This window comes from Myxocyprinus asiaticus, chromosome 37 (assembly GCF_019703515.2).
Source record: "Myxocyprinus asiaticus isolate MX2 ecotype Aquarium Trade chromosome 37, UBuf_Myxa_2, whole genome shotgun sequence".
NCBI classification, from domain to species: Eukaryota; Metazoa; Chordata; class Actinopteri; order Cypriniformes; family Catostomidae; genus Myxocyprinus; species Myxocyprinus asiaticus.
Window position 1 is genome coordinate 37,650,001 of NC_059380.1, and position 14,718 is coordinate 37,664,718.

The 14,718-nt window shown below is 37.3% G+C and overlaps 1 protein-coding gene across 7 annotated transcripts in view; it reads left to right on the forward strand.

Annotated features, from left to right (window-relative positions):
• Window positions 1-14,143, forward strand: part of LOC127427901 (coiled-coil domain-containing protein 50-like) — a 35,991-nt gene extending 21,848 nt beyond the window's left edge. For 4 of the 7 annotated variants that reach the window (XM_051675827.1, XM_051675829.1, XM_051675825.1 and 1 more), the window contains 7 exons: window positions 4,867-4,969; window positions 5,392-5,477; window positions 5,567-5,629; window positions 10,410-10,523; window positions 11,027-11,133; window positions 11,221-11,315; window positions 11,393-14,143. In XM_051675827.1, the coding sequence (XP_051531787.1) occupies window positions 4,867-4,969; window positions 5,392-5,477; window positions 5,567-5,629; window positions 10,410-10,523; window positions 11,027-11,133; window positions 11,221-11,315; window positions 11,393-11,538 (714 nt within the window). In that variant the 3' untranslated portion in view covers window positions 11,539-14,143. The remainder of the gene's footprint in view (window positions 1-4,866; window positions 4,970-5,391; window positions 5,478-5,566; window positions 5,630-10,409; window positions 10,524-11,026; window positions 11,134-11,220; window positions 11,316-11,392) is intronic. The other 3 variants (XM_051675826.1, XM_051675830.1, XM_051675831.1) reach the window with 3 other exon arrangements.
• The last annotated feature ends 575 nt before the right edge of the window (window positions 14,144-14,718 follow it).

The window sequence follows — 14,718 nt, forward strand, 5'->3', positions numbered from 1 at the left end:
TCACATCATTGACCTGAGTATGATTGAGTAAATGAAAAATAAAATGTCTTAGATTTGTTTGAATGGCAAAGAGAGGCCCTCATTACACGATCGTGAATTTGTGGCTGTTGGAATATAAGGGTGCTTTCACATTAGCACTTTTGGTGCGCACCCGGGGTCGAATGACGTCAAATTTCGGTTCGTTTGGATAATGTGAACACTGTTTTCCGAACTCGGGTGTGCTCCCGCGAAATGCACCTGTATCCGCTTAAAAAGGTGGTCTGGGGTATGGTTCATGTGAACTCCAGTACGTTTCACTGCTGATGTGAACACAATCGTACCAAATCATGGAAGTGAACCACTTGTGATGACGTATAATTTGTCTTTGCAGGTTCCCAATCGCAATTATTATGGTATAGTGCATTTCTCACACCTGCTTGTGTCCAAATACACCGCCTTCAGAGAGCAGCTCACATTCTTCACATCACTTGCAATGAATTGATGGGCTCACAGCAGACAAACGCTATATTCATGTCATCTTTGCACATTCAGTGCATCTGCGGGAGACAGTTTTCGTGGTAAATCCAAAGAGACAAACTTTATTACTTCACTTAACACAGTGACATCTTCTCGAGTTGTTATCTAGATAGAGTGGTAAACAGCTGCTGCTTGTACTCATGTTGATGACGTAATCGGACTGCGGTTCGGACCCAAAATATATGATGCGAACAGAGACTAGCGGGGGCAGGGGGAGGGGGGAGAAAACGAACTCTGGTTCGGTCCAAGCAATCAAACCAAGTGTGAAAGCACCCTAAGTGTTCTGGAGTGTTATACACACATTCTTTCTTAAGTCCTCCCGGCCTCTGTCACTGCAGTCACACTGAGGGTGGGTCCATCGGGCCCTGCACCAGCATGGAAACTCTTTCACCATGGTGCCGCACAATGGTAAATACCTCACCGTGGTGCTGAGTCACCAGAAGAGGGCATGTTGATTGCTGCAACTTAACTATGCGTGCTTTAATTAGCTTATTTATCACTAATGTATTTGTTTATTTACAAGAAGTACAGTATGTGCTTTACAGTTGATAAATTGCTTTGTTAACCTTCGGTGAACGTCCAGACATCCTCAGAGCACACTGATACAATTTACTCAGATGGCGATTAAAGGTAGAGCCCATCTTTATGGGTCAGTTATCAAACACATCTTATTTAAGGAATAGTTAACTCATGAATTATATGTTTGTCAACTTTCACTAATTTATATATACATCCTTCCACACCAGAGGGGAAATTTTTCAGTAAATTCTCACACTAAAGTGATCATATGACTTCAGAAGACTCATAATATAGTGCTCAAGCAGTATCGACTACTTTTATGGTGCTTTTCTGTCACTTTTGGAGTTCCACAGCGTCCATCCTCCTTCACTTTCATTGTATTGAAAAGAGCTCCTGAGACATTCTGCCTAACATCTCCTTTTGTGTTTCTCGGAAGAAAGAGAGTCATACAGGTTTGGAATGACATGAGAGTAATTAAAAGATGACTTCATTTTAATTTTAGGCTGAATTAATAGTGTGATGGTAATGCACAATCCTTCTTTTTACATTACTGTCCTCTAGTGGATGGATGAAGTACTTATTGTGTGCTTAATGGTAATTTTTGGGGGCAATTTTGGGAGCATAAATCATATTCCAGTTCAGCTCACTTAAGAAAAGTATTCCAAATTCAGACCCATATAATACAGCTAAGTGCTAAATAATTTTTACTTTGTAACCTTCAAAAATACTACAGTTACTAGAGTTATTATTACAACAATAAAACTGTCATAACTTTGAAGTAGCCGCCACTGCCTTATAAATATTTGTTTATTAAATTAACGTGAATATGAAATGGCATTCGCGACCCCTTTTACTTCAATAAGTGCCGTTTTTCTGAGTGAAACAGGATATTTAACAAGAAATAAATGCAGGGCAGGATTTGATTTTATCCATCGGGAATTGATCGAGAAGGGTTGAAAAATAAGAGGGCTTGGTGACATCAGCCGAAAATAAAGAGCCGCATTAGAGGACAAGCAAGCAAGTTATTACATTTTCATGAAGGATTATGAACAGAAACATTTTCTTGATAATAACATGCACTGATGAATAGTTAACAATAAGACCAAAAACTTCCCACAAAAACTCTCAAGAAAATGGTTCTATTTTATTCCAAAATCAAAAGAAGCAAAAACAAAAAAAAAAAAAAAATATATATATATATATATATATATATATATATATATATATATATATATATATATTTTGCATATAGAAAATTAGGCTTTTAAGATTTTTTTTATATTCTGACGGTATTTTCATGACAGTTACGGACATTTTACAGGCCAAATTTCATTATTGCAGTATGAAAAAATATGGTCATTATGATATTCTTATTACAGCAACATGGGGGAAAAAAAAAAAGGTAGATTATTTGAATTGTGAAGTATTCATACTTCATACATCATAGTAGAACTCCCTTGGTACAGCCTTGCATTTTTTTAATTAATTTTTTATATAATAATAATTTAAAAAAATTAATAACAGCATCTATTATACTGTAATACAGTAAAACAACGACTGTTTTACGGTAATGAGAATAATAAATGAAAACAATGTGAATGGTAAAAGTAGAACATCCCGGATACGTTACAGTTATGAGAATTTAGGTTCCTGAAAATAATGTCACAATACAAAAAAGCTTAATGGTCATAAACGTTGGCTTTGTTGCTTTTACGCAGAATATAATTTCATATTTTTTTTAATTGATTTGGGTATATATATGACCAGGATATTTTGTGAGAATTTCAATCTCATGTTGACTTTAAACAAAATGTCCGTAAGATTTGAAACTGTTTGAATTTATTACAATTTGACAGTACTAATAATGATATCTTACTATGATATTTTGAAACTATGGTTGCCTTGCTCAATTAATTTTTTTGTTAGGGAAACCATAATCAGACACGATCAACCAATCACAGTTCTCACCCAAAGTGACGGCATCATAATAAACACTTAAGATCTACATTGCTCTTGTGGTAATGTTCCGTGATGTCAGTGTAAATGATGTTTGTAGAATCAGGCAGCAGATCTCAGAACTGTATCTGAGAACGCTCTCTGTGGGCGCCACACACATAGAGTGTGTGTGAGTGTGTGAGCTGTACTTTCCGCTGGTCTGGCTTGGATGCGCTCCTGTGGGTGTTGAGGTGGTTTTTAACGCTGTGTTAAATGATGTGCTTTTGTTTGAGTTACTCCGTGATGGAAATTTCACTGCCCACTACAACAACTCTGTCGGCTGAACTTAAATTTAAAAGATGTGTGTGGTTTAAATAGAGGTGTTATTTAGCTTAACACCTCTCTCTAACCCTATGCATTAGAGATGTGTTTAGTTTGGCCTTTGGTGAGCCTCATGAGGTACTTTAAAACATGAAGTCAACATAAAAGTAAAATTGACTTTCTAAATACGTGCTCCTGGTCTTATTGTGAACTGTCACTCCAAAGAAAAAGAAAGGGTTTTCTTCATAATCTTTCATGAAAATGTAATAACTTGCTCCATCTCTAAAACCGTTTTCTTTTTTGCTGACATTGACATTTTCAATCCCTCCCTTCCAACCACCTCTCACATAGAGACAACTTTTCACCATCCAATTCTTTATGAATAAAAATCAAGTCCCGCTCCAATGTCACATTACAGAATGCTGGCGCATGTTGACATTAACAAAACAACTAGTTTTGTGATAGCCAATCATTATGCTCATTTCAGTCATGACAACTCTCTGAAAGATTTAGCATATTAATGTGGGTATGACATGTTGAAAGATAGGTCTTGGCAGACTACATCTGCATGGCATGCTGCATCTAGCATGTATGACATGCTGCTGCACATGTAGACATTACAAACAACCCCCATGTATCAGATTTAGACAAGTGCTGCTGGAGTGGAGGTGGGTTCCATAGAAAAAATTATCGCAGCGTGCTGCAGTGAAACTGAATTTTCTGCAAAACAGTTTAACTGTTACACAAAGAGAAGACGCAAGTTGATTGGCTACCTGATTACATGTCAAATGGGAGCCGATTGGCTTAACATGTCACATACACTCACTGAGCACTTTATTAGGAACACAATGGTCCTAATAAAGTGCCCAACGTGGTCTTCTGCTGTTGTAGCCCATCCACTTAAATTTTCGATGTGTTGTCCATTCTGAGATGCTATTCTGCTCACTACAATTATACAGAGGGGTTATCCGAGTTACTGTAGCCTTTCTTTCAGCTCGATCCAGTCTGGCCATTCTCCGTTGACCTCTCTCATAAACAAGGCGTTTTTGTCCACAGAACTGCCGCTCACTGTTTTTTGTTTTTGGCACCATTCTGAGTAAACTCTAAATACTGTTGTGTGTGAAAATCCCAGGAGATCAGCAATTACAGAAATACTCAAACCAGCCCATCTGGCACCAAAAATTGAAATTATGAAATTACTGAGATCACATTTTTCCCCATTCTGATGGTTGTTGTGAACATTAACTGAAGCTCCTGACCCGTATCTGCATGATTTTATGCATTGCACTGCTGCCTCATGACTAGCTGATTAGATAATCACGTGAAAATAGGTGTACAGGTGTTCCTAATAAAGTGTAAGTGTGAGCCCATTGGTTAACAGATAACAAGCTCAAAGAACAGATCAGATTGTGCCACAGAGTTTCACGGCTCAGCTTTGGTCGTAATCATTATTGCAGTGTTGTTCTTGTGTTTCTTAATTGTTATGGTTGCTACTACTGACCAAAAGAACACTGTAAGAGCCTGTCGTTTTTATTATCAAGTGTGTGTGAGAAAAAAAACTGTCTTTCTTAACAGGAAATAGCTAAACAGTTACAGGAAGAAGAAGAAATGGAGATGAGACAGCAGAGGGCTGCTGCTGGTTACCATGGCGATAACTGCATCTCTCCACTGTGCGAAGGTATCTGATGATGCATTTTGTTTATATTTCTCATCTGGAAATCTAAAATGACAAAAAAGCATTTAAGTATTGAAAATATGCTTTGATTTTGTTTTTTGAAGGGAAAAACTGCTTCACAAACGGACATGCTTTTCTAAAGGGATCGTTCACCCACAAACAATAAATTCTGTCATCATTTATTCACCCTCATGTCGCCCCAAATCTGTGTGGGGGGGGTGACAGCCTCAGTCAAGTGCATCTTTTTTTCCATACAAAGAAAGTGAATGGTGACTGAGGCTAACATTTTGCCTAACATATTGTGTGCTCAACTGAAGAAAGAAAGTCATACAGGTTTGGAAGAACATGAGGGTGAGTAAGTAATTATAATTTCTGGGTGAACTATCCCTTTAAGTTTCTTGTCTGTCTCTCTTTCGCTGTTTCAGGGTTGGGAGTTTGGGAACAGGTGCTTCAAGATGCTGAACTGGCCCGAAGACTACAAGAGGAAGAGGATATGCTGCCTAACAGAGAGGTCGAGTATATACAGTTGACCATATTTCCGGAGTACAAACACGCACAATTAATTCATTTTTTCAAGTCTTTTTTTTGTCATTTGTTCAGCAGTTGTCTCGGAGCTCTGGATCAGATGTGGATTTCATAACAGCACAAGTAGCCCAAGATGAGGTACAAAAATCATCAAAATCGCTAAGATTACAATATAAACTGTAGATGGCATAACAGACGGTTGAATATACATTTAGAGACAGTTTCATATTTTCATGAAATAGTGAATTAAAGGAGAGACCAGAGCTAAAGCAAAATTTAAACAGTAGATCAATTATGAAGCACAAAATGGCATAAATGTAAAATGTAACATACATAAAGATCGAACCATTGTTTTGGCCATCAGAAATAGTAATTAATAGTTTGTATAAAATCGCAACATATAAAAAATAGTGCTGTAAATCGATCATAATATTTAATTGTGATTAAGCACAGATTTTGAAAGTGCTGAAATTTGACTCCATGTATACAGTGTCAAGAAAAAGTATGTGAACACTTTGGATATACCTGCATTTATGTACAAATTTGTCTTAAAATCTGGTTTGATCTTCATTTAAGTTACAATAATGAACAAACACACATTTTTAACTAATAACACTCAAATTATAGTATTGTGCTAGTACATATTGAATACATCATTCAAACATTCACAGTTTTGGTTGGAAAAAGTATGTGAACCCCTCTGCTAATGACGTCAACAAAAGCTAATTAGGGACAGGAGTTGGCAAACCTGGCATCCAATTTACCCTTCGCTAAGCTCCGACCCCCTTGGTTACAATTCCTCGCTGTAACAAGCTCTGCAGAATTCCCCATTGGAATAAATGGGAGATTGCCGTGAAGGACGCGTTTTTTGGTAAAATATTCTCATAAACGGAACGGATAATATTTTTATGTGACCTGGTATGACGAGTGACATTGTAATGCATATTTACCTGAGGTTTTTTTGTAAAATAAATTGTTAAATTACACAGTAATTTGATTAAAAAGGTGGAGACTGAATCAGAATCAAGGCAAACAATTATTACAGTAACTTGAAACAATGAAAAACTTTTTTAATAGTGATTACACATCCAATAACGTTAGCATAAGTGAACAGAGCTGTTTATAACGTCTCATAACGCTCATTTTGATCCTGTGAACTGTTTATTTCGCTGTTATATCGCTTTTATTATGACTTGAATCAATACATAAATTAATTAACATTCAGTTATTAGCTTTAATTTACCTTGGAGCAAATTGTAGGTGTCATTGCAGATTCTATATGTTCATTTGGGAATGAGGGCTGACAATCCATAACATTGCTTCCGATAACTGGAGATCAGTCTTTCACAATGCTGTGGTGGAATTTTGACCATCTCTTTGCAGAACTGCTTTAGTTCAACCACATTGGTGGGTTTTCGAGCATGAACTGCCCGCCACAGCATCTCAATTGGGTTCAAGTCAGGACTTTGACTAGGCCACTCCAAACCTTTAATTTAGCTTCTTTTGAGCCATTCAGAGGATGGAACTTTGTGTTTGATTTACGCCAGATGTAACGGGACCCCTATCTTCCAAACAGTTCCACGTTCGACTCATCAGTCCACAGAACATTCTCTTAAAAGGTTTGAGGATCATCAAGGTGTGTTTTGGCAAAATTCAGACAGGCTTAATGTTCTTCTGGGTTAGCAGTGTTTTTCACCTCACCACTCTTTCATGGATGGCATTTTTGACCAATGTCTTTCTGATACAGTCATGAACATTGACCTTTATTGATGCGAGAGAGGCCTGCAGTTCCTTGGATGTTGTCCTTGGCTTTTTTGTGACTTCCTGGATGAGTCGTCGCTGTGCTCTTTTTTTGGGAATTATGGGAGGTCGTCCACTTCTGGGAAGGTTCACTACTGTGCCAAGTTTTCTCCATTTGGAGATAATGGCTCTCACAGTGGTCCTTTGGAGTCCCAGAGCCTTTGAAATAGCTTTGTAAACCTTCCCAGACTGATGTATTTCAGTCACCTTTTTCCTCATCATTTCTGGAATTTCTTTTGACCTTGGCATAGTGTGCTACACTAGCCAACTTCATGCTGCTGAAAAAGTTATATTTATGTGTTGATTTGATTGAACAAGGCTGGACGTTTTCAGGCCTGGGTGTGTCTAGTCCAGCTGAACCCCATTATGAATGTAGTTTCATAGATTTGGGGATTTAGTAACTAAGGGGTCTAATACTTTTTCACACTGGCCCAGTTGGTATTGGATAACTTTTTGCTTCAATAAATAACATTATCAATTATAAGCTGTATTTTGTGTTTACTCAGATTGCCTTTGTTTTATGTTAGATTTTGTTTGAATTTTTGAAACAGTTTAGAATGAGATATACATAAAAAAAACAGAAGAAACCAGGGGCAAATACTTTTTCACAGCACTGTACTTGTGACTTTTATCAGAATCAGAGAATCAGAATGAGCTTTATTGCCAAGTATACTTACACATACAAGGAATTTGTCTTGGTGACAGGAGCTTCCAGTGTACAACAATACAAAAACAGCAACAAGACTTTTAAAAAATAATTTAAATTGAATAAAAAAATAGATAAATATTGAAAAGTATCTTCTTTTAGCCACTCTGATTCCCTTATTCAGTGTGTTCCTGGCCTGATTGTACAAGACTTTATCCCCAACTCTGTAAGCATCCTCTTTGGCCTGATGAAGCTGCCTGAGTTATGCTGTAAACCATGGTTTGTCATTGTTAAATGTTAAATAAGTCCTAGTAGGAATGCACATGTCCTCACAGAAACTAATATATGATGTTACAGTATCTGTGAGATTGTCCAGATTGGTGTCTGCAGCTTCAAAAACACTCCAATCAGTGCAGTCAATGCAGGCTTGTAGTTCCAGCTCTGCTTCATCGGTCCATCTCTTTACAGTCCTTACTACAGGCTTAGCAGATTTTAATTTCTGTCTGTAGGTTGGAAGAAGATGAACCAGACAGTGATCAGATTGTCCCTAGAGCAGCTTTGGGACTGAGCGATATACATCCTTTATTGTTGTGTAGCAGTGATCCAGTATATTTCTGTCTCTGGTTGGACATGTAATGTGCTGTTTGTATTTGGGCAGTTCACGTGTGAGGTTTGCTTTGTTAAAATACCCAAGAATAATAATAACTGAGTCCGGGTATTGTTGTTCCATGTCTGTGATTTGATCAGCCAGCTGTTGCAGCGCGACATTCAAACACGCGTTTGGCGCAATATACACACTCACCAGAATAAACGAGGAAAACTCCTGCGGCGAGTAGAAAGGCTTACAGTTAATAAAGAGCGCTTCCAAATTAGAACAGCACATCTTCTTTAACGTTGTTACATCTGTACACCAACTTTCATTGATGTAAAAGCATGTTCCACCACCTCACATTTTCCCCGTTAACTCCGCGATGCGATCCGCTCTGAACAGCTGAAAGCCCAGCAGATGTAACGCGCTGTCCAGAATGGCTTCACTCAGCCAGGTTTCTGTGAAGCACAAGGCAGCAGAGGTTGAAAAGTCCTTGTTTGTGTGGATGAGATGTAGTTCGTCCATTTTGTTAGGGAGAGAGCGGAGATTCGCAAGATGAATGCTCGGCAGCGCTGTTCGAAATCCGTGCCAACGGAGCTTGACCAGCGCGCCTGGTCGTCTCCCTCGCCTGCGTCTCCCAAACAACACAGCCGCGCCTCCAACTAAAATGTCCAGCAAAATGTCTGAATATTCAAAATCCGGGAAAAGATTGACTGGTATGTGCTGTTGAATGTTCAGCAGTTCGTCTCTGGTAAAACTGACTGGAAAAAGATTACTAAACACAGGACAAACAAACAAAAACAACAAAACAATAGGAGCGCTCCACACCGAGGTGGCCATCATGATGTATATGGGGGATGTATATCTTATGAAGATAAGATCACATTTTATGACCTATTAGTGCAGCTAATTCCAAAGGGTACACAGTTTTTCTTGCCACTGTATTTTTTTCTGTAAAAATGCATTTATTTCATTTTTTTAAGAAAGAAATCTGTAACATAGTGTTTTATTATCATTTTCCAAACAAAGCATTCCACAGTATAAAGATAGAAATGCACTAAAATAGCACTAATTGAAGTAACATTAGGCTAATCATTTAAAACCTCATCCTCCAAAATATCCACTGTGCTACAGCAATCGTGAAGCCGCATTTACATGACTTGTGCCGCTTTGAACTCCACAGCTTTTAGTGCTGGCGTGGTCCATGTAATGATATTTCATCTGAATTGTCCGGTAAGACTGAAGCACAACGCGATGCCTGGAGAAACGCTAAAGCTTCACTGTGAATGCAGCTTATCACAAGTCCCATCTGGGTTTGTTTTGTACTAAAAACAATTAAGGTTATCACTTGTTCATTGACTCGGAATCACTGTTGTGTGTTTATTTGTGGTGTGTGCATCATTGTAATGTCCCATGACACATTGCAAAGGTTCCGCCCTATTCCAGCCAGTGTTTACAACTCACACAGAGTTGAATGAAATGTCTGAATCTGATGTAAAAAATTGGTAAATGCATTAATCGCATTAAAGAAAAATTAACACATTAAACATTTAAATTAATTGCATGCGTTAACATGTTTATTTCAACAGCTATAATTAAAAAAAAACCTGCCCCAATCTGACATTTGGAGTTAAAATCTACCTTCATTATATAGATAGATGACTCTTTCCTTCATGTATGCAAGTGTGGGTTTATCACATTCACTTTAAGACATAAATTACAGAACCACCATATTTATGCAATTGAAATTTACCCCCGATGTTCTCTATGGCTCAATAGTTTAAACACCTGTTTGATTCCCAAATTTCAAAGTATCAGGAGTGAAATTGCTCCAGAGAACTCTGGGGGACAAATACTAACTCAGCTGTATATGTGTTTGTCAGGAGATTGCCCGATGCATGCAACATCATCGTAGAATAAGCAATAGGCCACAAGAACTTGAGATCCAGGCGAGGCCGAGTGAACCAAGAGATGAAGGCAATACCACAACCAGAAAGGTCTGAATTGCTGCCTCCTTAAAACACAGTGTGTCAATCTTTACCAAACGGAATTGCAAAAAATAATAACCTGTTTCCAAACAGGTTTCCCAAACAGTCTTCTGTTGGTTGAACAGAGAGTCTCACCCCAAACTTTGATTGATTGAGCTAGAAGTTGACATATTGAAAGTGACACAGTGTTTCTTCTCTTCAGGAGGTCAACCTACAAATGGCTTTATTGTAGTTGACTGCACTTTAAATTTGGATAGGAGTATAGATTTTATTTTGCATTACAGCAAGTTATATCTTTACTGTCTGGTGCTTTAAGGCAACTTTGCTTTCAATCAAGTGAAGGTGTGTGTGTTGTATTGTGTTGTATTTTACATTAAAGAAGCAATATCTGTATTGGGTCACATGGGTTTTTATCTTGCATTAAAGCAACATGATTGACTGGGTTGCTTTTTTGTTTCACTTTAGGTGTGAATGGATTAGCAAATTGTTACACTTTTTCTCTGCAATTTTAGGCACTGCAGATGTTGAGAGAGAGGCTGAACTCAGAAGGACTGCACTCACCTGTTGAAGAAGACTACTCCATAGAAAGCCATCTACCAAGCCCGTCATGCACTGCACTGTGAGTCACACATTCCCTTAAACAAGGTGCTAAGATATGTGTTGAAATAAGTTCATAAGAAACATAATATAGTTTATCACTTTTCAGCCGAACGCAACACATACACAACATTGCGGAAGAACTGGACCCAACCTTTAAGGCTAGAAAGCACGAGAGCCATATTTCCACCAACCCTCCATCAGGTACAAACACACAGTTGTATAATAGGAAACATCAATAACTGTAATTATAACAGCAGCATTTCCTGTTTCCTGCACAGGTCTGTGTTTGGCCCCCCGTAACCCGCACAGTATCTTTTATGACTATTTACCAGAGCCCACCTTTGTACCACCAACTAAAAGACAGAGTGACAAAGCAGGACGCCACAAAGCCAAAGACAAGAAAGAGAACTGTAAACAACAGTGATCATGTAACTAACACAGTGCTGTCTGCTTTATTATAGCTTAAACGTGTTGTTTGGTCTTTGAAGTGTAGAAACAAGGAATGTGTAAACCAGCTTGTGGGCACAGATTAGGCTTTTTAGACTAACAATGTAAGCAGCGATTTCCTGTTGAATTAGTTTGTAGCCCAGGACGACGTCTAATGCTGTGTTCCATCCAATTCAGAAAGTCCAAATTTTCAAATTCTGACCTAGAAAAGTGCAATATAATTGGACAGCCAACTTGGAAACTCTTACGGAAATCCATTAGTCAAATTTTTACCTAGTTGCGGGCATAAGATGTAATGCGAACATACAGGCGCACCGTTAATGATAAACGTTCACTTTTAAGCAAATAAATGCATTAATGCATCAAAGGTTTCTACATTACATGATAATACAATTTTAGTAGGGCTGTCATTCGAATGAAAATTTTAATCGAATGATATGAAATTCCGATTGATTAATCAAATTAATGCCAGTTAATTGCATGTATCAATATTTGCTGACAAAGGACCCCAATTAAAGATGATTCAAGATAATGCATAATAATTAAAAAAAATTATAAATATTTAATATTCAAATAATTATAAACTTATCATTGAACATAAGCCTACAGTTGACAGCAATCCATTTTGCAATTGAGTTCGTCTGTCCTTTTCTCACAGGACAGGTTCTTACATTCTATCTTTTTTTAATTATATTGTTGGTGTATGTAGATATACACAGTAATAGTAATTTTTCACGTTATTAATATCCTGACTATACATTGTGATCAGTTGTATGCCACTTTGGTGAATAAAAGTACCAATTTCTTTCCATAAGAGCAAAATCTGTATATTATTCCAAACATTTTGCCGCCAGTGTATGTCAGACAGATGCTTTTGGAGTACTTATTGGAGCATTAGTTGAAACTATGAAAATCGCATCTCAAAATCCCTGCATTCTGTTGTGCTTTGTCCAGACCGGCTCTTATTCTGTGGCTGCGCTGCTTGTGAGGTTTGAGGCGCACTGACTGCCCCCTACTGACATGGCTCGTTAAAACGCAAATGTACTTTAGCTTGAATTACGGAATTTACGTACGGGTCAGGAGGCATGACTATTTAATGAATTTTTAAATAAATAAAAATGTATTTAGTATGAATTTAATTATATAAAATATAACGTTAAAAGATTAACATGATAAATCAACAGCCCTACATTTTAGCAAAAAGTAAATTATCATATCTGTTAATTATCATGCAACTACAAAACAAATGCCTAGCATCGTTTATGATCCACATTTGGTTTAGGAGAATTTGTTGTCAATCAAACATCTGCAAAGCTAACATTAATGTTGCTACAGAATATTATGTCATCTTAAGAGCATCAGACTCTACAGGCCAAAGAATACTTTGGTTGTTTGCGAGCCACTAAGTCTCTACGTCATGACGTAAATTTCGTCATGCGTACAGTCCGTGCGTATGTTCAAATAAATAAACTTTTGGATTTACTTAAAGCAGTGTCAATTGGTTACACACAACAGTGTTGAGTAGGTCCAACAAGCCACAGTTCAGTTGTATGAACTAAAGAAATTCAAGTAAATTGGACAAAAGCTTTTTAAGTAAATGCAAACCATTTGGATTTGTAAGTGTTATGTATTATTATTATTATTATTATTATTGATTTACTTGATAAGTGTTGAACTTACATAACTTCAACTTATTCTTTCGGTTAATAATTGGCTAGCAACAGTTTGTGTTGACATGTTAAATGTATTGGCATGAATCTCAACATAGATGATTCATCCTAGCCTGTATGGTCAGATGTCAGAGATATAAAGTACAGTAAGAATATCCCACATCTGACTTAGATTGGGTGCATATCTGCAGCATAATCTACTATACAGAGTAGTTTGTTTTTTAATCTTTAGGTGTTTGTTAATAGGAATATGTTACATTTACAGTTGATTAACGTAAGCTACAACATGTTTGATTGAAAAAAGTAAGTTTACATAATCAAGGAGAAGGTGCCATAGACCTGTTATTGTGTTTTTGTTTAAGGGATATCATGGCTTTTAACTGATATTTTTGTGTGTTTTCTTCACAATCATATTATTTTGCACCATATTAACAGAATTTATACTTTCAAAGATTTTTGTTGCATGTTTGTTTGGTAAGTGTGTGTGCTCCTTATTTTCACCTCAAATGTGATTATTGATATTGAGAAAGACTGTTCTGAAGGTCAGACATCACAAAAGACCCTGTGAAATCATTTACAAGAATTTTAAAAGCCTGGTTTTTCACAGCTGGAAATTCTGAAGAATCTGAAGTAATATGATGAAGAGGAATTCTGATGGCATTAAATTATAGCATCAAACATCATGTCACATCCTGACAGCCTACAGTATTTCAGTGCAGAGGTCTCTGCTCCCCCACACACACTGTAACCTTTTGTGCATGTTCATTGTGGTGATGACATCAGAGTCTTGAACGCCCCGGTTCTGAAATGCTAGAGGGCAACTGTACTTGTTCTGAAAATTTCCTCACACGTAAAGGAGAAAGTTCCCATGCTTTATGTCTGACTATTTTCTAATAAAAAGTAGGTACAATATGTGGTTAACAGAAGTTGTGGTGTTTTTTATATAATTTCTGGTGTTTTTATTATTTTTATTTTTTTTACAAGGATCATTCCTAGTCTTTTGTTGGAAAAGGGTTATCTTTTGTTATCAAATATAGTACTAGACTACACCTTAAACCTAACCCCAACCCGGGCCTTGAACCCCACCCAACCACACCTTTCGGAGTTGCTTTATCCTTACACCCCAGTCCACACTCTAAGCTCCTCTGACTCTGCCTGACTCACTATACCCAGTTTCCTACTCGCTACCATTGGTGGTAGATCTTTTGCTGTTATGGCACAAACTATGAAATTTACTCCCACAGTCACTCGATGACATCACCTCTATCTCTACATTCAACGTCACTGATCTCTGCCTACATCACCATGGTCTAATGATAGACTACACTCTTAAAATGGAATACATAGACTATCAATTAATTGCCAACAAAAGCCTTCATCAGCCAACTAACAAGGATAATTGCATCTACAGGTGCATCTCAATAAATTAGAATGTCATGGAAAAGTTCATTTATTTCAGTAATTCAACTCAAATTGTGAAACTCGTG